General features: G+C 35.5%; 1 protein-coding gene and 1 non-coding gene across 2 annotated transcripts in view; both read left to right on the forward strand.

The window, feature by feature from the left end:
• The window catches only part of SVEP1 (sushi, von Willebrand factor type A, EGF and pentraxin domain containing 1), a 225919-nt gene that overhangs the window by 33509 nt on the left and 167556 nt on the right, over positions 1-24854 (forward strand). Inside the window, exon 3 of the mRNA XM_050761409.1 lies at positions 106-282. Within this exon, the coding sequence (XP_050617366.1) occupies positions 106-282 (177 nt within the window). The remainder of the gene's footprint in view (positions 1-105; positions 283-24854) is intronic.
• LOC126938136 (U6 spliceosomal RNA) lies at positions 6110-6213 on the forward strand. Its single transcript, XR_007719969.1, has one exon. It is a non-coding gene; the product is annotated as a U6 spliceosomal RNA (small nuclear RNA).

Below are 24854 nucleotides of genomic sequence, written 5' to 3' on the forward strand. Positions count from 1 at the left end.
ATGGAAAGATATTTTCTCCAGCTTGCACTTAAATTTTAATGACTAGAGAATGTAACATTCAACTGTGACGCATTTTTTTATCGCCCTCTGTCATGTTATTTGTAGATTTACCTTCTGGGAGTTTTATTCAAGATGACATGGTCCACTGCTCATATCTTTGTGACGAAAGCAAGGACTGCTGTGACCGAATGGCAAGCTGCAAGTGTGGGACACACACAGGCCATTTTGAGTGCATCTGTGAAAAGGGGTATTACGGGAAAGGTCTGCAGTATGAATGCACAGGTGAGTCTCCAGTCTATGTATAACAGTGTCTGTTGCTGTGTGACAAACGATTCTAAAATGCAATGGCTGTAAGGAATACATGCTTGTTATTGCTCATAAGTGTGTGGGGTCAGTGGGGCAGCTCTTGGGGCTTCAGCTGTGCTGACTCATTTATTTGCTGTCAGTGGTGAGGTGAGTAGGCTGCTGGCTGATCTCAGCTGGATTCTCTTATGTGTTTGGGTGTCTGACAATAGTCTGATCTAAAATGGCTTTGTCTAGGACAACAAGGCTGTCCTTTATGCTCCATCAGACTAGCCCAGGCTTGTTCAGGTGGGGACGGCAGGGTTCCAAGAAGAAGAATGGAGGCTTGTAAGGCCCCTTGAAGCCTAGGTTCAGAACTGGGAGGAGAAAGATTTGAAGTCTTTGTAATTAGTCTAATAAAACAGCCAAATCTGTCCTCTAGGCACATAAACCAAAATATGCCTCAGTGTCTCTATGAGATCAAAACCAGTGGAATTCTTGCCACCATGCCACATGTAACTGGCAAGATTGTCACAAAAAAAAATGCATCATTCACTTGATGGCTTTTTAAACTCTTCAGGAGCCTCCACCAAAGTGCATCAGAAAGTTCTAAAACTGCCATCACTTCAAAATGGAATTGGAATGGCTATTATCAAAAAGACAGAAAATTACAAATGATGGCAAGGATGGAGAGAAAGAGGAACTCTTAAACACTGTTGGTGGGAATGTGAATTAGCATAGCCATTATGGAAAACAATATGGAGGTTCCTCAAAAAATTAAAAAGAGAACTACCATATGATCCAGCAATCCCACTACTGGGCAGATATTCAAAGGAAAGGAAATCAGTATGTCAAAGAGACATCTGCACATCCATGTTTCTTGTGCCACTATTCACAATAGCCAAGATACGGAATCAACCTCAGGGTCTATTCAATGGAAGAACAGATAAAGACAATGTGGTCTGTATACACAATGGAAGACTACTCAGCCATAAAAAAAGAATGAAATCCTGTCATTCTTGGCAACATGGATGAGTCTGGAGTGGTTAAGTGAAATAAGTCAGGCACAGAAAGACAAATACCACATGTTCTCACTCATATGTGGAAATTTTTAAGAGTTGATCTCACAGAAGTAGAAAAGAAAAGAGTGCTTACTAGAGGCTGGGAATGGTAGGAGGTATGGGGGATGGAGAGACGTTGGGTAAAAGATACAAAATTACTACTAGATAGGAGAAATAAGTTATAATGTTCTGTAACACTGTAGGGTGACTATAGTTAACAATAATTTATTGTACATCTTCAAATAGCTAGAAGAGAGGATTTCGAATGTTCCCAACACAAAGAAATGATAATTGAGGTGACAGATATGGTCATTGTCATAATATGACCATTACACATTATATACATATTTTTAAAATGTACTGTATCCTATGCATATGGATAGTTATTATACATCAATTAAAAAATAATAATGAATGGGATTTACTTCATTGACATTCCCTCTCTAGGTTTTCTTATAAGAAGATCTTTATATTTTTATATCTTATTAGAGAAGCAAGAAGGGAAACTTAGGAATCTTGTGCTCTACATTATATTTTAAGAAAATCTAATATTTTGAAGTAGTACATAGTTTTTCTGTGTTGAATAGCATTTGTTGGATCTTTTTTTTACCTAAAGAGCAACTTTTGTTTATAGTTTGCAGTTCTTTCATGATTTGCTGTTTAGGAAAACTGTATTCCCATGGAAATTAACACCCACAAGGAAAATTTAGGAAAGCTAGGTTTCCTGTACTTTGTACCATGTGGTCATTCATTGCTTGTTTCATGTGAACATTATTTTATTCTGGCATTTTGTAGATGGGTCTGCTCTCCACACAGAAATGAGTTTCTCTCTCTGAAAGGTTCTCTCTTCTTTTCTCCTTTCTTTTTTCCTTCTTCTTTCCCTCTTCCCTTGGGACATTTCCTCTTGTGTCTTTCTTTTACTCTTTTTTATTCTTGTTGCCTCTCATCTCCTTTCCCTTAATTTTTCCTGCGTCCTCTGGCCTTGATCCCAGCTGGCAGAAACCTCCTTCCTGGGTCCAACCATCCATGCTCACCCAGCAGAATCACTCCTTTCTTGGCCCTGCTCCCACCCCACCCAGCAGGACTTCTCACTTAAGCAGAAAAAGGGTGGGGGTTTGGGAGGGGATCAGCTCAACTGCCTCTGAGTTGGCAAAGTGCCTCCCCTTGTTTTTCCTTCCCTTTGAATCTTCCCACACTCTCATCAACAGCCCAGCTTGGCACTCTCTCCAACCCCCATTCATTACTCCCCCATCCTAGCCCACCAAACCCAGGCAGAAGAGCTCATTTTCCTTGCTGGATGCTGTAGTCAGCATGTCTGCTTTCCGTGTGGTCCTAGACTGAACTACTCCTTGCCAGCCAGCCACTGGCCTGTGGCTGCCTACAACCTCAGCCACTCTGTGCTGTGTCTCTTGCTGTTCCTCAGCACTAGAACTTTGCATCCCAGGGGACAAGCAGCAGGAAGAAAGAAGGGGCAGTTCACAAAACCACTGCCCCCAGTTACCCAAGTAGCCTTGTCTACTACCAGTAACACATTACAGGATGAAAGGCGCAGCAGTCCGTGAAATGTATGTAGTTGGGTGGGCCTGTCATTAGTGCATCAGTAGAGGGGATTGGAGCACTTCTGCTGTTGGTTCTAGCCAAGAACACCAGGCACATAAGGATTAGTTTATCCATCCCTGTCCTTAAATTAGTAAGCCTTAGCTTACTGATACTCAGTGATGCTTTCTTACATACAAGATTTAAATTATATAGAGTTGCATCAACACAAATTTTCATACGGTCATCTTCAATATTTCTAAGAGATTAGGAAAAGTGGAACTGGAACTCCAAGAGGTGCCTGTGTCTTTGTGTAGCTGTAGGAGGCAGTACTGATCACTGGCTTCTCTGGAATAGTAGGAGCTAAGAGAAAAGAAATTATATCATTCCTATGGCATGAAGGACTCATGACCAGCCTCTCCTTCAGAAAGGCAGAAAGAAATCTTAGCTATACGTCATCCAGGACCAAAAACCTGGAAGCAGCGAGCCCCTTTAAAATCCATTTGGTAAATAAATGATGAGGATGTTCTCTACACCAAGTCTGCTGCTAGGCATGAGGTAGGTATTTAATAGTGAGGAGACAGATATGGTCACTCCCTTCTTGGGACTTACAGTCTACTGCAAAAATCAGTTTGTAATTGCTAATAATGTTATGTGTTATTAAATTTTATTTTAAAATGCCCATAGTATGAAGAACAGATGACACAGAAGTTTCAAATTAGACAGCTGAGATCTGAAGGATGACTAGACCATAGCTGTTTTATTACTTAAGGAGAGGACATTAAATTTCATTCTGAATAGTTGGAATTCTGAGTATTTATCCTCATTGCAGAAACAATGCCTTTCAGAAGGAAATCATTCCTTTTTAGATCCAGAAGTAACCCTAGAGATTATCTGCTCTAAACCCCTCATTCTACAAGAGGAAATTGAGGCCTCAGGAAAGATGAGTATGTTGCTCAAGATAACACATCCAACCATCAGCAGAACCCCGGGAAGAACCCCAGACACTTTTCTCTAAGTCCTATATTATTTTCAAGATATCACACTGCTGTTTTCCCCCATGTTTGAAAATAACATCTTATATACATTGCTTCTCAGAGACAACAGACACTGAACTGTGTTCAAAATGTTTCACAACACAGACAGAGCTGGCTTAAATTCAGCCTCTGCCAATTACAAACCACATGGCTATGAGCAACTTAATTTCTTCTGTTCTGAGTTTTTCTGTAAAATGGGCTTAAATTATAGTATAATTTTGTACATGTATACATGCATATATATGCATGTCTATGGACATAGATATATGTCAATGTAATATGTAGATATCTATGTATATAGATATATGTAGATATGTATATAGATTGCATGTGTGTATGTGTATGCAAAACTGGTTGGGTTAATAGAGAATATACTTAGAATACATAGGATGGTATGTAGCATATCAATTCTCAACCAGGGGTGGATTTTATTATTAACCATTATTTTGAGATAATATAAATGTCATGAGAAAGCTAAAGAATGAGCATTAAGATAATTACTTCAAGTATGAAGTAAGTGACAACCATGTATCTTATGAATTCTGTTATAGGCTAGACTAGGAGTATTATGCTATGCATTCATCAGTGCATACTGGTGCACAGGCCTTGCACCTAGCAAAGAGCTCTTGCACCTGCTAAAGGTGGAATACACTTTTAATCTGATGAGTATCCAGTGAAAAGCAAGAATATTAGATGGGAGAAAGCAGAGGAATAATGTGCCATAGAATGTTGAAGAAAGCAGACGTTATTAAGCTTCAAGTCAATGACAAGTTTAAAAAATAATAATAAATTAAGACAAAAAGTAGAGGTTATTTGCCTTGATTAGGATAAGGACAGATGCTGAGATGAGTTATATTTGTTAGTTTCATGGACAAGTAGAATATTAGAAATGGCCATAAGGGTTTTTCCCCATCATTCATTCGAAAGATGAGGAAATCCCATCCCATCATCATATAGTAAATTTGTGACAGAGCTGAAGTAGAATTAAGGTCTCTCAATTTCCAGGCCAAGGCTATCTCACAGGGTACCCTTGAGACCAAAGAAAGCTGACCATCATGATATTACTGTGGTCTTCTCTTTCTTTCTCATTGTTCTGGGAGATTGGTGGTCTGGGTTAACTTTGTCTTCTAATAATGACCTCTCAAATCTGTGGCCGAGGCAGTGGCTTCCCTTGAAATGAATGCCACTGTCACAGTTAGCAGCTACTTCATGGAGAAGATCCTGATGCACAAAAAAGATTATAATAATTGTAGATCTGTTCCATGTCATGAAAATCTTAACTTGAATACAAGTCCTTGTTACAGGTACTTGTTAGAAATCACTGACAAGTAATAGTCTGTCAAAGAGTTCGGTTTTATAATACATGATATATTTGAACTGGTTTATAATTTCTCTTGACTCAAAACTTCAATGAATTAGTTTCAGATTAATCATGTGCTTTTATCTGGTGGTCTTGTCGTTCTTGTTCTTTTATCTTGATGTTACATTACTTCTTAAGAAACCAGAAATGGAGAAAAACAGGAATATTGGATATCAATACTTTTCTTGTGGTAAATCAATCAATGTTTTACAAAAGTGTTGGTATTTTGCTGTGTTTTCTTTAAAAAGAAAACCGTACATAACTCAGTTTCATTTACTGCAAATATTTTGGATGATTCAGGAATGCAGGTCTGGTATTTTAACACCACATAATTAGATTTAGAGGATGGAGAAAATATTATTCTGGGTTTAGTTATTAAACTTCAGCTAAGGGAATAGTATTGCAAAACTGTGGATCTAATGAAAAGAAGGTGTTACTTACATTTCTACTTCTGTTACTAGTATGACTTTCTTCATCCTTTATCTTTCACCTAGGCATTTGGATACTGAGGATGAGGATGATGATGATGATAGCAATAACTGATATTAATAATAGTAGTAGCTAATATTAAATAGTGCTTACTATATGCCAGACAGTTTTTCTAAGCATTGATTATATTAACTCACATAATCTTTACAATAACTCTCTGGAGTATTTTTTCATTTATAGATAAGGTAACTAAAAGTCTGAGAACTTAAGCAATTTGTCCAGGGGTCATACAGCTAATAAAGCTGGGATATGAGCTCGAGTTTTCTGGCTGCACAATCTGTAGTCTAACCATAGGGATAGAAATTTAACAAACAGACTCACAATTAAGAATATAATTTTTATGCTTGCATTGGCAGCAGATATGCTAAAATTGGAATGATACAGGGAAAATTAGCATGGCCTCTCTTGCAAGGGTGACTAGCAAATTCATGAAGCATTTTTTATTTAAATATGTATTTAAATTTAAATACATTTATATGTATATTTAAATATATATATACTTTCAAAATCTGTTAAGTATTAGTTTGTCCCTTATAATATCATCAATATTTATTATCAATATTTGATCATTTTAAACTTTCAAAGTAGCATCTTCATATTGTTCAACATAATACTCAGAAAGAAAAGAACAGAATGAGTTATATAAAATTTAAATCTGGTCATACTGTACTCTATTTAATGTTTTTGAATTATGACCCACTCATACAATAAAGTTCAGGCTCCTTTGCATGGTATAAAGGCTTTGCATGACTTGACCTCTCCTTTATTCTTTGAGCTGAGAGCTTGAACTTGTTCTAGTTTTCTGCAGCTCTTACGCTATTTCATTCCTTGGATCTTTCTTCATGCTTTTTCTGGCTCCCTTTCCCATCACACCTAGCTATTGTCTTTGTTCCTACTTCATAAATGTTGCTAACAGGCAGTGACTTTCTAATTCATTTGGTGTCCCCACTGCTTGTCTTCAGAGCCCGTAATAAGTAAGTGCTCAAGAAAAAGGATGTCAGTAAGAAGCAAACTTTAATATCCGAATTTTAAATGGAACATAACTCATTACTGAAATCTTAGGCAATTGCAAGATTTTCACATTTGCCTTGAGCACCACAAGATTCCTAGCACAAAGGTGCTAGGTAAGAAATTTTAAAAATGCTTTTAATTTATTTAAAACCAAAATATTTACATTTGATTAACCTTTGCTAACAACAAATCAAATAAACCATGTGGTTGCTTTCCTAGATTAGTCATTTTAAGATGCACAGATCATCAAATCACATTGAGAGTAGTCGGTGAACTCTTGTAAATCCAAGCAGTTGCTTGGATTTCTGAATTTCCCCTGGAGGAATTTGAGAGACACAAAGTATAGAGACAACAGGCATCTTGAGGACAGTGCTTTTTTGCAGAGATTGACTATATTTCAATGAGTTAGGCATGATTGGCAGATTGAACATTATAGCTGGATAGAGGCCAAGGCTGAGGGCCAGATAACTTGAGCCAAAGCTCCAGCTATGTTATTTTCATACAAGGAGGAAACACTTTCGAAATAGAAACACTGGAATATTTATTTGGGAGTATCTTATTATACATGTAAATATATGCACACAAATCCCCACCCCTACCCTGCACACATACACACATTTTCCTGTGTAAATATTATATCATTTATTTGGAAAGAGAGAGGACAATGAGCTCTAGAAATTCTTGAATGAAAACCAAAACATTTGGAAATCTTATTCTGTAAGCAGAGTTTGGCTGATTTTCCCCCCAAAATATCCTCAGTGGTACGTAATAATGGATTTGTAAGGTATAAGGAATTTGTACAATGTATTCCCATTTGCTTTTTATGAAGGAATATTGCTAGCATGTTGACACTGGTTCCATCAACTTAAGCTGGAGAATTTGTAACTGTTGCCTAAATTAGGCTAGTTTGTTCCATTTTCTTTTGAATGAGATAGGTATTCAGCCCTGATAGTGCATTTTCCAGTCTATCATGATTGTAACACACATAAAATTAGACTATTGGTGTGAAGCATCACAAACCCCCAAAGTCAGTGTGTTGTGTTCCTTAGAAACACTCAAAAAATGTAGACAGTAGCCAATAATTCTCAAGATAAGGATTGTGATCAATATCTGCTTATTGTTATAAGATCTTATCTTTCTTTTCTTCCTTTCCCTAGCCCTATTATAAGATACTCTCTCCAATACAAATGATATGTGAACAAAGGGAAAACATTTAACATCTACTAACTGAATCATGATCTTCAAACACTGTTGCTCATTTAACCCCTAAAAAAAAAAAAAAAGGAAAATTTACGAATCCCTCGTTGATTTTTAAATGGCTATCTAAATTGTTTTGTCAAGACTTTAAAAGATGATAATTCATAATACTGTATTGACATTTTAAAATAAAATCATTGTATCAGTTTCAAATATACCCACTAAAATCTAAATATTATCGCATTTGTTAACAAGCACCTTTTTCATTACAGAAATTTTGGTGGCTTCTTATTTTAGTCCTCTTCTATTCTGCTTCCACTACATGATTCTATTCTAATGCAATATATTTTTTTCCAAAGCCTTCTGTTGATCACAGAATTGTACTTTTCCACTAAAAAAATTGTGGATAAAAATTGAAATTAATTTTTAAATGTTCTGTGACCAAAGTTGCTACTAGACTGAGTTATTATCACAATTGCTATTTGTCTATAATTTGTCATGCATGTTATACATTTTGATGCTTTCTTACACATAAAAATACTGTTGAAAATTCATCTCTTAATAAGATGCATTGTTAATTAGTTCATATATCCATGGATTTGTATTATTCATTGTTAGGTTAAGAGAGCATACAACATCAATTTTGTTTCCTTTTTTCACTTTTATGGATTTTAGTGCTGAAAACCTTCTTCATATGAGTATGTACATGGGACTTGAATAAGTTGTATTAAATTGATGTCACTCAATTCTTGGAGTTCCTCCTGCATTGCATGCCAAAAATAACATCAGTTATCTATCGTCAAAAAAGTATCGTAAATGATTTATTAGCTTACAAGTCCCTTAGGTCCTTTACATCTTTATTGAAATTGAAGTATTTGAAACATTTGGACATGCACAAGGAGTTGTTACACAATCATTACAATCATTCACTTTCTCAATTTCTGGGATGCCCTCCAAAAATACTTTACTAGGACTTGTTAAATGACTATCTGTTAGTTTTAGTCATGCAAGATGAATAAGTTCTGGAGATATGCTGTAAAACAGTGCCTGTAGTTAAGAAAAGCTTCTTAAAGAAAGACCCTGCTTATTATTTCTTGATTAAAGAAGGGTTTCCAAATGTCAAGATTTTGAATCATGATGAAGATTTTTCACCTCGGGGCAATGTAATCTAGTAAGATTTGAAGGGGTGAGAAGTACACATTTATTTTGAAAAATGAAAGACAGGCAATTGTGAAAAGGTGTCATAGATACTTTCTCCAGCATACTAATTTAGTTATATATATATGTTGAGGTTCTGGAAATTGGTTCTTTTAAAATGATGCATGTAACATTCACATGCCACTTGCGAAGTCTTTGCCTTACATGCATTTCTCATTTGCAGAAGAGGAAACAGTTTTGAATAATTTAAGTAGTTTTTCTAATGTCATTCAACTATAAAGAGGTAGAATTCACTGTGACCAAGTAGGCTTCATCCCTGGGATGCAAGTTTGGTTCAACAAAAGCAAATCAATAAATGTTACTCATCACATAAACAGAATTAAAGACAAAAACCACATGATTATCTCAATAGATGCAGAAAAGGCTTTTGATGAAATTCAACATTCCTTCATGTTAAAAACTCTTAATGAACTTGGTATTGAAGAAGCATACCTCAAAGTAATAAGAGCCATCTATGATATATCCACAGCCAGCATCATACTGAATGGGGAAAATACTTGAAAACTGGCTTAAGACAAGGATGCTTTCTCTCACCACTCCTATTAAACATAGTATTGGAAGTCCTGACCAGAGCATTCAGGCAACAGAAAGAAATAAAGAGCATCCAAATAGGAAGAGAGGAAGTCAAACTATCTCTATTTGCAGATGTCATGATTCTATATCTAGAAAATCCTATAGTCTCTGCCCAAAAACTCATTCAGCTGATAAACAACTCCAGCAAAGTTTCAGAATACAAAATCAATGTACAAAAATCAGGAATGTAATTTCACAATTGCCACAAAAAGAATAAAATACCTAGGAATACGGCTAACCAGGGAGGTGAAAGATCTCTACAATGAGAATGACAACACACTGCTCAAAGAAATCAGAGATGACACAAACAAATAGGAAAACATTACATGCTCATAGATAGGAAGAATCAGTATTATTACTATGGCCATACCTCCCGAAGCAATTTACAGATTCAATCCTTTTCCTATCAAACTACCAATAACATTCTTCACAGAACTAGAAAATACAATTTTAAATTCATACGGAACCAAAAAGGATCCAGAATAGCAAAGACAATCCTAAGAAAAAAGAAAAAAGGTGGAGGCATCATGTTACCCAACTTGAAACTATACTATGAGGCTACAGTAACCAAAATAGCATAGTACTGGTACAAAAGCAAACACATAGACCAATGGAACAGAATAAAGAGCCCAGAAATAAGGTCACACACCCACAACAATCTGATCTTTGACAAAATGAACAAAAACAAGATATGGGGAAAGGACTTCCTTCTCAATAAATTATGCTGGGATAATTTTCTAGCCATATGCAGAAGACTGAAACTGAACCCCTTTCTTACACTATATACAAAATTCAACTCAAGAAAGATTAAAGACTTAAATGTAAAACCCAAAACTGTAAAAACCCTGGAAGACAACCTAAGCAATACCATTCCAGACATAGGAATGGGCAAGGGTTTCATGACAAAGACACCAAAAGCAATTTCAACAAAAGCAAAAACTGTCAAATGGAATCTAATAAAACTTAAGAGCTTCTGCACAGCAAAGGAAACTATCAACAGAGTAAATAGACAGCCTACAGGATGGGAGAAAATATTTGCAAATGCTGCATGTGACAAAGGCCTAATATCCAGCACCTATAAGGAACTTTTACAAATACATTTACAAGAAAAAAAGCAACCCCATTAAAACATGGGCAAAAGACATGAACAGACACTTTTCAAAGGCATACATGCAGCCAATGAGCATATGAAAAAATGCTGAATACCACAGATCATTAGTGAAATGCAAATCAGAACCACAATGAGATATTACCTCATAACAGTCAGAATAGCTATTATTAAAAAGTCAAAAACAACAGATACTGATGAGATTACTGAGAAAAGGGAACACTTACACACTGGGGGTGGGAATGTAAATTAGTTCAACCATTGTGGAAAGCAGTGTGATGATTCCTCAAAGAGCTAAAAATAGAACTACCACTGGACCCAGCAATCCTGTTACTGGGTACATACCCAATGGAATATAAATCAGTCTACCATAAAGACACATGCATGCAAATGTTTATTGCAGCACTATTCAAAATAACAACAACGTGGAGTTAACCTAAATGCCCATCAATGACAGATTGGATAAAGAAAATGTGGTGCATGTACACCATGGAATACTATGCAGCCATAAAAGGAATGAGATCATGTCCTTTGCAGGAACATAGGTGGAGTTGGAAGCCATTATCCTGAGCAAACTAATGCAGGAACAGAAAAGCAAACGCCACATGTTCTTACTTATAAGTGGGAGCTAAATGATGAGAAGTCATGAAGACAAAGAAGGAAACAATAGATACTGGGGCCTACTTGAGGGTGGAGGGTAGGGGGAAGGAGAGGATCAGAAAAAATAACTATTGGGTACTAGGCTCAGTACCTGGGTGATGAAATAATTTGTATAATAAACCCCCATGACATGAATTTACCTATATAACAAACTTGCACATGTACCCCTGAATCTAAAGTAAAAGTTTAAAAAAGTGGAAGAGTTAGCCTGCAGACCCAGATCTCTGACCCCAGAGTTCATGCTGTTACTTGCAATTCATCCATAGCACTCATTGCTCAGTCATTATCCATCAAAGAAATGATCCGGAAGTATTTTGCTGCTATTTCCAGGTTATATTTTAAATAAACAGTTGCTTCTAAATTGTAGTTTAGTATTCCCAGTGTTTGGTTCCACAGGGCCTGCATGGGGTTGTTGTTCACTAAATGTTACATGATTAGCCAAGTTTGGATGATAGGCAGTGTTAGCGATTTGAAAATGATAGCCCAAGCTAGAGGAAATCAGGCTATGCTTGTTCAAATTGCCCATCATTCCGAACTCATTGAAAACATGGTGTGCCTTATAGTGTGCTAAGTGCTGGTGGTGCCAAAATACACACACAGACACACACACACACATACACATACACACACAGAGAGAGAGAGAGAGAGAGAGAGAGAGTAACCCCAGGTATCCACAATAGATTGGTTTGAGGATACTAAAATTCAAGGATGTTCAATTCCCTTTCATGTGGTTTGTGAATGATTCAGTCATTATGCAACTGTGTGCTCATATCATATATAGTTATTGATACCAGTTAATGGCATGAATCCTGATTCTGTCACCTACTGTATTTTTCTGGGAAGTTTTTGATCTCTATGACATGAGTTTCCTAGTCTATATAGTGTTCCTCATGAGCCTACTATTATTAATAGTATTATTACTATTAGTATTATTATTAATAGTAGGCTCATGAGGAACATTAAATAAGATGTGAATAAAAGCTTGCTAAATTGCCAGGCATAGAGTAAGTGCTGATTGGCATAAATTACTGTGCTCCATCAGTGGTAGTTCTCTACAGCAGGAGTTCCCAACCTCTGGGCCATGGACTGGTACTGATCTGTGACCTGTTAGGAACAGGGCTGCATAGCAGGAGGTGAGCGGCAGGTGAGTAAACCTTACCGCCTGAGCTCTGCCTCCTGTCGGATCAGTGGCAGCATTAGATTCTCATAGGAGAGTGAACCCTATTGTGAACTGCACGTGTGAGACATCTAGTTTGCATGCTTCTTATAAGAATCTAATGCCAAATGATCTGAAGTGGAACAGTTTCATTCTGAAACCATCCTGTACCCTAGTCAGTGGAAAAATTATCTTCCGTGAAACCAGCCCCTGGTACCAAAGAGGGTGGGGACTGTTGCTCTACAGGAAACAATTTTTCCCCCTCCCCAGGGGACATTTGGCAATGTCTGGAGGAAATTTTTGATGTCATAGCTGAAAAGAGCTACTATTATCCGGTGGATAGCAGCCAGGGATGCTGCTAGACATCCTACAATGCCCCACACTGTCCGGATAAGCTACAAACATCAATAATACTGGGTTAAGAAACCCTGTTCTGGCCAGGCGCAGTGGCTTACACCTGTAATCCCAGCACTTTGGGAGGCCGAGGCAGGTGGATCATGAGGTCAGGAGATCGCGACCATCCTGGCTAACACAGTGAAACCCCATATCTACTAAAAATGCAAAAACAAAATTAGCCAGGCATGGTGGCAGTCGCCTGTAGTCCCAGCTACTCGGGAGGCTGAGACGAGAGAATGGTTTGAACCTGGGAGGCGGAGCTTGCAGTGAGCCGAGATGGCGCCACTGCACTCCAGCCTGGGTGACAGAGTGAGACTCCATCTCAAAAAACAAAACAAAACAAAACAATAAACAAACAAACCAAAAAAACCCAGCCCTGTTCTATAGTAACAGATTGGATTAGTTCATTAAAATATGATTCGAAAAACACTACTGGAATTACAGTTCTTTTAAAAAACTTTTAGAAGAAATATCAAATTCTGTGATTTTACAAGGGTTGAATGATCTCCTGGGTATGATCATTGCAGCATCTTATGTTCCAGATACCCCAAGCTGCTAGTGGCTCCTCAGTCACTTCAAGCCCTTTCATGGATCCATGCTTGTGCAGTTTTGTTCCCTTTGCCTAGAATACCCCATGCCTTGTGTGTCCATTTCTTACTAGTCCTCCACGATTTTCAACAAACTCACTTCTGTGACACCTTTCCTCTCATCCCTTCTCCCTTAGATTTATGGCCCTGACACAGCTAGACGTGAAATTTGGGGTCATAAATATTTTCTCTCTGTTCCCACTTACCATACAGTATTATAATGTTTGGTAGGTTTTCTTTAATATTCTATGAATTCCTTTGGGGCAAGATTATGCCTCCTTTATTTTTTATAGCCTCTGCTAAACAACATATGAACTTGGAGTAAGCATTAATAAATTTTCGGTGAATGAATGAAGGAGTAAATAAATAAAGTGAGCTGCATGTTTAGATACTAGAACACAGCATATGGGAACTCTGCTTGGCTCCCAACTTCCTGGGAATTTTCCATTCCTTTTTTGGAGAAGTGAAGGTGAACAAGTCTACTGACCCTGGGAAGCACTGGCTGCTTATCAAAGTAAGCCATCTGGAAGGCTGAGTTCAACAATAGGAAGTGGCTAATCACACGTTTATCTCTTTTACGTTATCTGGTTACTAAGATTGTTTCCAAATTTATTTCTAAAACCACAGTAGTGCACGTGTGTGTCTAAAGCTATTTGCATATATTGATGGTTTGGGGTAGTGTTTTAATTCATGAACAATGCAAGACACAGCATTCAGGGTACTGTGGATTTTTACTATTTAAACAAGTTATTTAACAAATGCATAAATCAAACCATCACTGCCATAGGTGGCTTTATTAGTCTGTTCTGACACTGCTAATAATGATATACCTGAGACTGGGTAATTTACAAAGGAAAAAGGTTTAATTGACTCACCGTTCTGCAGGGGTTGGGAGGCCTCAGGAAACTTACAATCATGGCAGAAGGGGAAACAAACACATCCTTCTTCATGTAGTGGCAGCAAGGACAAGTGCTGAGCAAAAGCAGGGAATTCCTCTTATAAAACCATCAGATCTCATGTGAACTCCCTCACTGTCATGAGAACAGCATGAGGGTAACTGCCCCCAGGATTAAATTACCTTCCACCGGGCCCCTCCCATGACATGTAGGGATTATGGGAACTACAATTCAAGATGAGATTTGGGTGGGAACACAGCCAAACCATATCAGTGGCATAATGTTTTCCAATAAAACCTGAGGTTTACAAATATTGTCAAAATATGGAAGCAGTTAAATGAAAGTAAATCATGAACTATAGAACAAGTTATAAAAAAATCAAATCACATTATATATGAAATATTTAAGACAAAATCATAAATACTAATAAAGCAAGGTTACTCTATTCTATAATTTAATATTCAAAACAAAGAAAGTTGCTTTATGATTTGCATGCCATATCATTGTTCACTTGGAAAATCCAAAGGAATCAACTGAAAAATGCTAACATTAATAGAATAGATTTGCAAGGTGGCAAGATAATTTAAAATCAATAAAATTTGTTATGGAGAAACGTTACACTATTTAAAATGTGATAAAATTTCATTTATACTAACAAGAAAAAAATATATTTTCTAAGAATAATTTGAAAGAAAATTGTGTGACCTTCATGAGAAGCTGTAAAAAGCTGTAAAATTTTATTGATACTGATATATTAATAAGGGCTGGGCATGGTGGCTCACGCCTGTAATCTCAGCTGTTTGGGAGGCTGAGGTCTGAGAATTGCTTGAGCCTAGGAGTTTGAGACCAGCCTGGGAAACATGGTGAGACCCCATCTCTACAAAAAATACAAAAATTAGCTGGTCATGGTGGTGTGCCTCTGTGGGCCCAGCTACATGGGTGGCTGAGGCAGGAGAATCACTTGAACCCAGGAGGTGGAGGTTATATCAAGCCAAGATCATATCACTGCACTCCAACCTGAGCAACAGAGCAAGACCCTGTCTCAAAACAAAACAAAAAAGAAATAAAAACAAAAAACTGATGTATGAATACGAATACCAATTTATGAATTTATGCAGGAGGAATTGCTCTTTCCAGTTATTATAATAATTATGTATACTTTTCATCATATTCTATTCCATCTATCAAAGTGGCCATAAAGCAATGGGTAATCATGAAGACATATCCCTAAAGTCCAACCAAGCATGTCTCTGTAGTGACCAGGATATACCAATTTCCAAAATGTAGTTTCTTACAGACCAATATCTCTGATGAACATAGATGCAAAAATCCTTACCAAAATACCAGTAAATCAAAGCCAACTGCACATCAAAAAGATAATTCACTTTAATCAAGTGGGTTTCATCCCAGGGATGTGGGGATGGTTCAACATACATAATTCAATAAATGTGATTCAGTACATATACAAAATTAAAAACAAAAACCACGTGATCATCTCAATAGATGGAGAAAAAGCATTTGATAAAAATCTAGCAACTCTTTATAATAATAACCCTCAGCAAACTAGGCATAGAAGGAACATACCTCAAAATATAAAAGCCAAGTATGACAAACTTGCAGCCAATGTCATACTAGGTGGGAAAAAGTTTAAAACCTTCCCCTTAAGAACTGGAGCAGGACAAAGATGCCCACTTTCAACACTTTATTCAGCATAGTACTGGAAGTCCTTGCCAGAGCCATCAGAAAGAAGAACTAAAGAGCATCTAAACTGAAAAAGTGGAAGTCAAACTAACTCTGCTGATGATATGATTTTATACCTAAAAACACTAAAGACTCCTCCAAAAGCATCCTAGATTTGATCAATGAATTTAGTAAAGTCTCAGATTACAAAAATCAATATACACAAATCAATAGCACTGCTATATACCACCAACAACAATCAAGCTGAAAATCAAATCAATAACTCAATCTCTTTTACAATAGTAACAAAAAAACAAACCTAGGAATATACTTAACCAAGTAGGTGAACCATCTCTACAAGGATAACTACAAAACATTGATAAAAGAAACCATAGATGACACAAACAAATGGAAAAACATCCCATGCCTATTAATTGGAAGAATCAACATAAGAAAAATGACCATACTGCTCAATGTAATGTACAGATTCAATGCAATTCCTATCAAAATAACAATGTCATTTTTCACAGAATAAAAAAAATCTTAAAATTCATACAGAACCAAACAAGAGCCCAAAGAGCCAAAGCAAAAAGAACAAATATAGAGGCATCACATTACTTAACTTCAAATTATACTACAAAGCTATAGTAACCAAAACAGCATGGTACTGATATAAAAGTATATATATAGACCAATGTAACAGAATAGAGAACCCAGGAATAAAGCTAAATACAACCAACTGATGTTCAACAAAGCAGACAAAAATATACACACTGGGGAAAGGACACCTTATTCAATAACTGGTGCTGGGAAAATTGGATAGCCACATGTAGAAGAATGAAATTGGATCCCTGTCTCTCACCATGTAAAAATATTAACTCAAAATGGATTAAAGACTTAAATATAAGATCTAAAACCCTGAAAATTCTACAGTTAAACCTAGGAAAAACTCTCCTGAACATTGACCTATGCAAAGAATTTATGACTAAGACTCCAAAAGCAGATGCAACAAAAATGAAAATTAATAAATTAAAAATTAAAATTAATTTTTAAAATTAATAAATGTAATTTAAATTTTAATTTAAAAATTAATACATTTAATTTAATAAGTTGATTTTTAAGCTTCTGTATAGCCATAATAATTATAATAATAATCACAGTAAACAACCTACAGAATGGGAGAAAATATTTGCAAACTATGGACCTGACAAAGGACTAATATCCAGAATGCACAAGGAATTCAAACAAATCAGCAAGGAAAACAAACAAACAAATAATCTCATTAAAAAGTAGACAATCAACTTAGATATTTCTCAAGGAAGATATACAAATGGCCAACAAACATATGAAAAATGCTCAAAATCACTAATTATGAGGGAAATACAGATGAAAACCACAATGAGATACCAGTTTACTCCAGCCAGAATGGCCATTATTAAAAAGTCAAAACACAAAAGATGTTGTCATGGATATGGTGAAAAGGAATACTTATATGCTGCCAGTGGAAATGTGAAGTAGTAAAACCCTATGGAAAACAGTATGGAGATTTCTCAAAAAGCTAAAAGTGGATCTACCATTCAGTGCCACTACTGGGTATCTACACAAAGGAAAGGAAGCCATTACATAAAGAAGATAAATGTGTATGTTTATTACAGCATAATTCACAATTGCAAAGATACAGAATCAACCTAAGTGCCCATCAATTGATGAGTGGCTAAAGAAAATATATATATGTATGTGTATATATATATACACACACATACACACACACACACCATGGAAAATGTATACACACACACACACACACCCCACACACACCACGGAATACTATTCAGCCATAAAATGAATGAAATAATGTCTTTTGCAGCAACTTTGATGAAACTGGAGACCATTATCCTAAGTGAAGTAACTCAGGAATGGAAAACCAAATACCACATGTTCTCACTTATAAGCGGGAGCTAAACTGTGGGTATGCAAAAGCATACAGTGTGGTATAATGGACATTGAAGAGTCAGAAGTGGGGAGAGTGGGAGGGAAGTGAGGGATAAAAAAATGCCTAGTAGTTTTTTATAATCGTGTATGATATACACTATTTTAGTGATGTGTACACTAAAACCCTAGACTTAATACAATTCATCCATGGAACAAAAACTCACTTGTACCCCTAAAGCTATTGAAAAAAAATTTTTTTGTGAAATTCACATAAGAAAATTACCAATGGGCAATAAACATAAGTAAATATGCACAATCTCACTAATAATGGACAAATACAAATTAAAATGAAAATATTTCTGAGCCATAATATTGGCAAACATTAATTGATACTTTCCTCTAATTAAGGCTGTAGGTAAATAGGAAGTTTCATACAATGATGATGGAAGTATAAATTAGTGAATCCTTTATGGAGCACAATTTTTACATTTTTATCAAAATATTAAATATTCATACTATTCACCTCAATAATTTTTAGGAATCAATCATTAAAGAAAAAATAAAATCCTTTAAAAATACAGTTTCTCTACTTTGAATATTTCTGGATGTAACTTGAAATTTTCCTTCCCTGTCTTCTGCTTTTAAAAAATGTTTTTTTCATTACATTTTTTCTTTTGAAATAATTATAGAGTCACATGCAATTTTAAGATGTAATATACAGAGATCCTGTATATCCTTTCCTGCTTTAAAGGATACCCTCTATATCCTTTTCACCAACGGTAACATCTTGAGATAATATAGTACAGTATCTCAAACAGAATATTGATATTGATATGGTTACAATACAGAACATTTCTACCACCACAAGAATCCTTTTGTTGCTCTTTTAGAGCCACAGTCACTTCCTGCCAACCTATAGCCACTTTTAACCTATTGCAACCACTAATGTATTCTCTATTTCTATAATTGTGTCGTTTCACGAATGTTATATAAATGGAGCCATGCAGAATGTGACATTTTGAGCCTGGCTTTTTTCTCATGGCATAATTCTCTAGAGATTTTCCCAGATGGTTGTGTGTACCAATAATTCATTTCTTTTTATTGCTGAGTAGTATTTCAAAGTATAAATGTACCACAGTTTAACCATTTGCCTGTTGAAGGACATCTGGATTGTTTCCAGGTTTTGGCTTTTATGAATAAAGCTGCTATAAACATTCGTGTATAGGTTTTAATGTGAACATAAGTCTTTAATTCACTGGGCTAAATGCCCAGGAATGTAATTGTGGGATTGCACAGTAGTTGCATATTTTTGTTTAAGAACCTGCCGAAATGTGTTCCAGAGTGGCTGAACTACTATACATTTCCATCAGAAGTGTCCATCAGAAGTGTATGAGTGATCCAGTTTCTCTGCCTCCTTGACAGCACCTGGTGTTGTCACTATTTTTTATTTTAGCTATTCTGATAGGTGGTTGTGATGACACATTTTGGTTTTAAATTGCATGTCTCCAGTGACTAATGATGTTAAAATCTTTTTATATGTTTATTTGCCATCTATATCTTTTCTTCAGTGAACTGTCTCCTCATGTCTTTTGTTCATTGTCTAATTGTTGTTTTTGTTTTTCTACTTTTAAGTTATGAGAGTTCTTTATATAGTCTGTATACTAGTCCTGTGTCAGATATGTAGGTTGAAAATATTTTCTTCCATTCTGTGGGTTGACTTTTAGTTCTTCTATGAGAGGCTTTTACGGAGCAAACATTTTTAAGTTTGAAGTACATTTATCAATTTTATTTCTATGAATTGTGCTTTTGGTGTGAAGTCTAAGAACTCTTTGGCTATTATTGGTTCCTGAAGATTTTCTCCTATGTTTGTTTCTAAAAGTTTTATAGTTTTATATTTTATACTTAAATCCATGATATTTTGACTTAATTTTTGTATAAGGTTTGAGACTTAGGTTAAGGTTAATTATTGTACTTATAGATGTCTGATTGTTTCAAAACCATTTCTTGAAAAGACTATCTTTCCTCTATTAAATTGTTTTTGCACTTTGGTTAAAAATCAGCCAGGTGTAGATGACAGGTTGATGGGTGCAGCAAACCATCATGGCACATGTATACTTATGTAACAAACCTGCACATTCTGCACATGTATCCCAGAACTTAAAGTATAATTTTTTAAAAAAGTAAAAAAAAAAAATCAGCCAGGTACATTAGTTTAGCTCTATTTCTGGATTGCTCTTGTCTTCTGTTGATCTGTCAATACCACATAGTCTTGATTATTATAGCTATATAATAAGTCTTGAAAGCAAGTAGACTAATTCCTTCTACTGTATTCTTCTTTATGATAATTGTCTTAGCTAATTTTAACTTCTTTACCTTCCTATACAAATTTTAGAGTAATATTGTCTACATTTTAAAAAATCTTCTTGGGATTTTCCTAGGAGTTTTATTATATCTGTATATTAATTATGGAAGAATTAACATTTTTACTATGTTGAACTTTCTAATCCACAAACATGATATACTAATTTAGATATTTGATTTCCTTTTCAGCATTGTATAGTATATAAGATTTGTACATTGTTACATTTCTCCCTAAATGCTTTATTATTTTTGAGCAATTTTAAATAATTGTAAACATATTTTTAATTTCAGTGCCCGCATGTTCACTGCTAGTACATAGAAACAATTGATTTGTGTTTGTTTCCCTTGTATGCTGTAACCTTGCTTAACTTCCCTGTTCTAGGAGGGTTTTGGTTTTTTGCTTTTGGTAGAGTCCTTGTAATTTCTTATAGGGAGAATCACATCACTTATAAATAGGTTTAGTTTTATTTCTTCCTTTCTAATCTGAATATCTTTTATTTCATTTTCTTCCCTTACTGTTCTGGTTGAACTTCCACTACTGTTTTAACAGAGAATTGCTTTATTTCCAACCATAAGGGAAAAACATTCAGACTTTCATTATTAAGAATAATACTATTTGTGGCTCACACCTGAAGTCCCAGCACTTTGGGAAGCCGAGGCAGGCAGATTGCCTAGGTCCAGGAGTTTGAGACCAGGCTGAGCAACATGGTAAAACCCCATCTCTACAAAAAGTACAAAAGTTAGTCAAGCATGGTGGTGCACACTGGTAGTCCTAGCTATGGCAGCGAAGGTGAGAGGATCACTTGGGCCTGGGACGTCAAGGTTGCAGTGAGCCATGATTGTGCCACTGCACTCCAGCCTGAGTGACAGAGTGAGACCCTGCTTAAATAATAATAATAATAACAATTGTATGATTTTGAGGTTTCTCTTCATTGAGTTGAGTAAATTCTCTTCTATTACTACTTTTCTGAGAGTTTTTATCATAAATTGCTGACAATTTTGTTTGCAGAAATTTTTCTTCATCAATTGTCATGACCTTGTGCATTTTCTTCTTTAGCCTGTTAATATTGTTAATATGATTACATTGATTGATTTCCAAATATTGAACCAGCCTTGCCTCCCTGCAGTAAACCTGACTTAATCATGATGTATAATTCTTTTTACATATGGCTGAATTCCGTTTGCTAATATTTTGTTAAGATTTTTTGTGTCTATATTTATAAGATATTGTTCTGCAGTTTTTTTTTCATTTATACTCTGCATCTCACTTAGGTATCAGGGTAACACTAGCTAGATAAAATGAATTTGGACATGTTCCCTCTTCTGTTTTTTGGAAGAAATTGTGTAGAATTGGTGCTGATTTTTTTTGGTAGATATTTGGCAAATGTTTGGTAGAGTTTTCCACTGAAATCATCTAGACCTGGATATTTTTTTGGACATTTTTAAATTATGAGTTCAACTTTCTTAACTATAGGGCTATTCAAATCATTTTTAATACTATATGAATTATCATAGTTTATAATTTTTGATGAATTGGTCTGTCTCATTTGGGTTGTCAGATATGTAAGTAGAGCTGTGCATAGTATATAGTATCTTTTCCATGTCCATGGAGTCTGCTTACCTGATATTGGTAATTTGTGTCTTCTCTCTTTTTCTCTGTATCAGTTTTCCTAGATCAATTTTTTTATCTTTTCGAATCATTATTCTATTAATTTTCTCTTTTTTCTGTTTTCAATTTTATTGATTTCTGCTCTTATGTTTATTATTTCCTTCCCTCTGTTTAATTTGGGTTTATTTTGCTCTTCTTTTTCAAGGTTCTTTAGGTGGGAACTTAGATTATCAATTTAAGACTTCTTCTTTTCTAATTTATGCATTTAGCACTATAAATTTCCCCTTCAACTTGCTTCATCTGATATAACATACATTCCTTCTTTCTTTTCATTAACGTTTGCACAATGTATCTTTTTCTATAATTTTACTTTGAACTTGCCTATATTATGTTTAAGTGAGTTTCTTGTAGATAGCATGGAGCTGGATCATGTTTTTCAACCTATTACCAATCCCTATCACTTAATTGGTATAGTTAGACTACTTATATTTGATGTAATTATTGATATGTTAGGGCTTAGGTCTGCCAGTTTATTTTTTGTTTTCTGTTTATTATCTCTGATTTTTGTTTCTCCATTTTTTTTTTCTTTCTTCCTGTGGGTAAACTGAATGTTTTTTAGAATTTTATGATTGAATGAAAATAAAAATAATGTGACATAAATCATATACAAAATGCTATAGGCATTCAAAAATGTTTCCCATTAGTTGTGGGGGTGACAGGACTTGAACTTGGTTTGAATGATAGGATTTGGACAGTTAGAAATGAAGACTTGCAGAGAATGAAAAGTATAAGCCTGTGATGGGGACTGGAGGTAGCTTGCATGGGTGGGAAGGTAGGAAAACTCTATGGATAAAGTGGGATTCAAGGCAAGACAAGTAATAGTAAGGACTATATTCTAAATTGTACTGGGACTTGAATTTCAGGCTGAAGACACGGCCTTTGGTTAACTGGCAATAGCAAGCTATTGAAGATCTTAGGGCAGGAAAGTGGCAAGATAAAAGCAGTGTTATAGGAATATTAATTTGGCACCTGTGGCTGAAAATCACTGAGTGTGAAGCAAAGTAGAAAAGGCAACGTATGTATGGAGGTTAGAGACAATCAAGGCCTAAAATAAAAAGGCTTTTAAATTAGTGTACCAATAATGGAAATGGATAACAACTGATATAATCCATATTTCCAAACCCCCACAGACCTTAATTTCTTATTGAATGTGAAGTAGAGAGTAAAGAAAGAAAAAAATGAAAGCCAACTATGGCCTGAATATTACTCATAAGTTACCACTCTTTATAGGACCCAAAGGGAAACACGTTTGACAATAAACACCAAACTACACTCAGAATCTTTTCTCCTTCCTAGCTGCTAAGATCAAGGGTCATTAGGGCTGACATATGCCAATTCTCTTTTTCCTTAGGACAGGCTAACATTCAGCAAGTATGCAACAATAAAGTTGTAACAGTTGTTAAAATCCCGAAATACTTACGTACTGGTTGGTAAATTGCTATTGTTCAAGTCCCTTGAGTGCCTCTTTGCTGATCTGATCCTTTGCAGGCCCACTGGCCTATCCCACAATCCAGCATCTATAAAGGTAACATCTGGCAGATAAGTTGGTATGCAGAACCTTGCTTTCCTGCTGCAGAGGATGTCTGATCTCAGTGATCAACAATCATGCCATTCTGAATTGTAGCTTTTTAAATGTTATCCCTGCCACGGATGGAGTTTTCTCCCAGAAGGCTCTCAAATTATTCACGCAAATCAACTTCTGTTGGACCTACACAAGTCTGAATCCCAGGGATAGATCTACTCTAGGTTCAAGTTGAAACCCTGTTGCACTGAAGTTCACAGACCTTCATATTTAAATAATTATCTATTGGTAATTTTTAAAACTGTTAATACCCAGTGAAAATGAAGAGTACAATAAGTCATGTACTTTCAATCCTGATAATGGGAATATAAAATAGTTTAACAAGAGACTCGTGGGTTTAAAAAGTTAATATTCTTTTGCCTAAGAAAATTTTTTAAAAATGGATCAAATATTTAAGGGAACAAAATGTTTAGAGAAAAGCTGTTTAAGTTTGTAAAAAATTAGAATCAACCTAAGTGTCAAACATTAAAAGAGTAGTTAAACCAAACTTGTTTAGTAATTTTTTTCTCTTCTTACATGATTCTGAGTTATTAGCTATTTTAGAAAAGAAAAATAAGGTTAAAGATAATTCTAAAAAATCTCCAGAGGGCTTCTCCTAAAAGTACTTGCCAATGAAATTTTAATTATAAAAATCAGGATGATGTCACCTTTCTCATCCAGATGGTAAACACTTTAAGACAATAAAGAATACAGAGTTTTCAACAACAAAGGATTCATTTAAATGTTCTCTACACAGCCGGTTTTGATGTGTGAATATAAGTGTGTATTTTTGAGTGTGTATTTCTGAATATACATATATTGATCCCCAACATATGAAAATTACTTTGCTGATGTAACCTCTTTTGTACACAGTCCTTTGAGGGTTTTGTTTTTTGATAGACTTGTCCTGATTCATCACTAATCTCCTGGCAAGTCTGAGCATGTGCTTACATTTGCAATATGGCATCCTGTAGTTAGGGTGCCATTTCCTGCCATGGCACCACACCAGGGTTCAAATGCACAACTTTGTCCAAATAGTCTGTACTCCAGCCAAATAAGCTGACCAGTCACAGGGAGAATGACA

Source organism: Macaca thibetana, chromosome 15 (genome assembly GCF_024542745.1).
Source record: "Macaca thibetana thibetana isolate TM-01 chromosome 15, ASM2454274v1, whole genome shotgun sequence".
In the NCBI taxonomy this organism is placed as follows: domain Eukaryota; kingdom Metazoa; phylum Chordata; class Mammalia; order Primates; family Cercopithecidae; genus Macaca; species Macaca thibetana.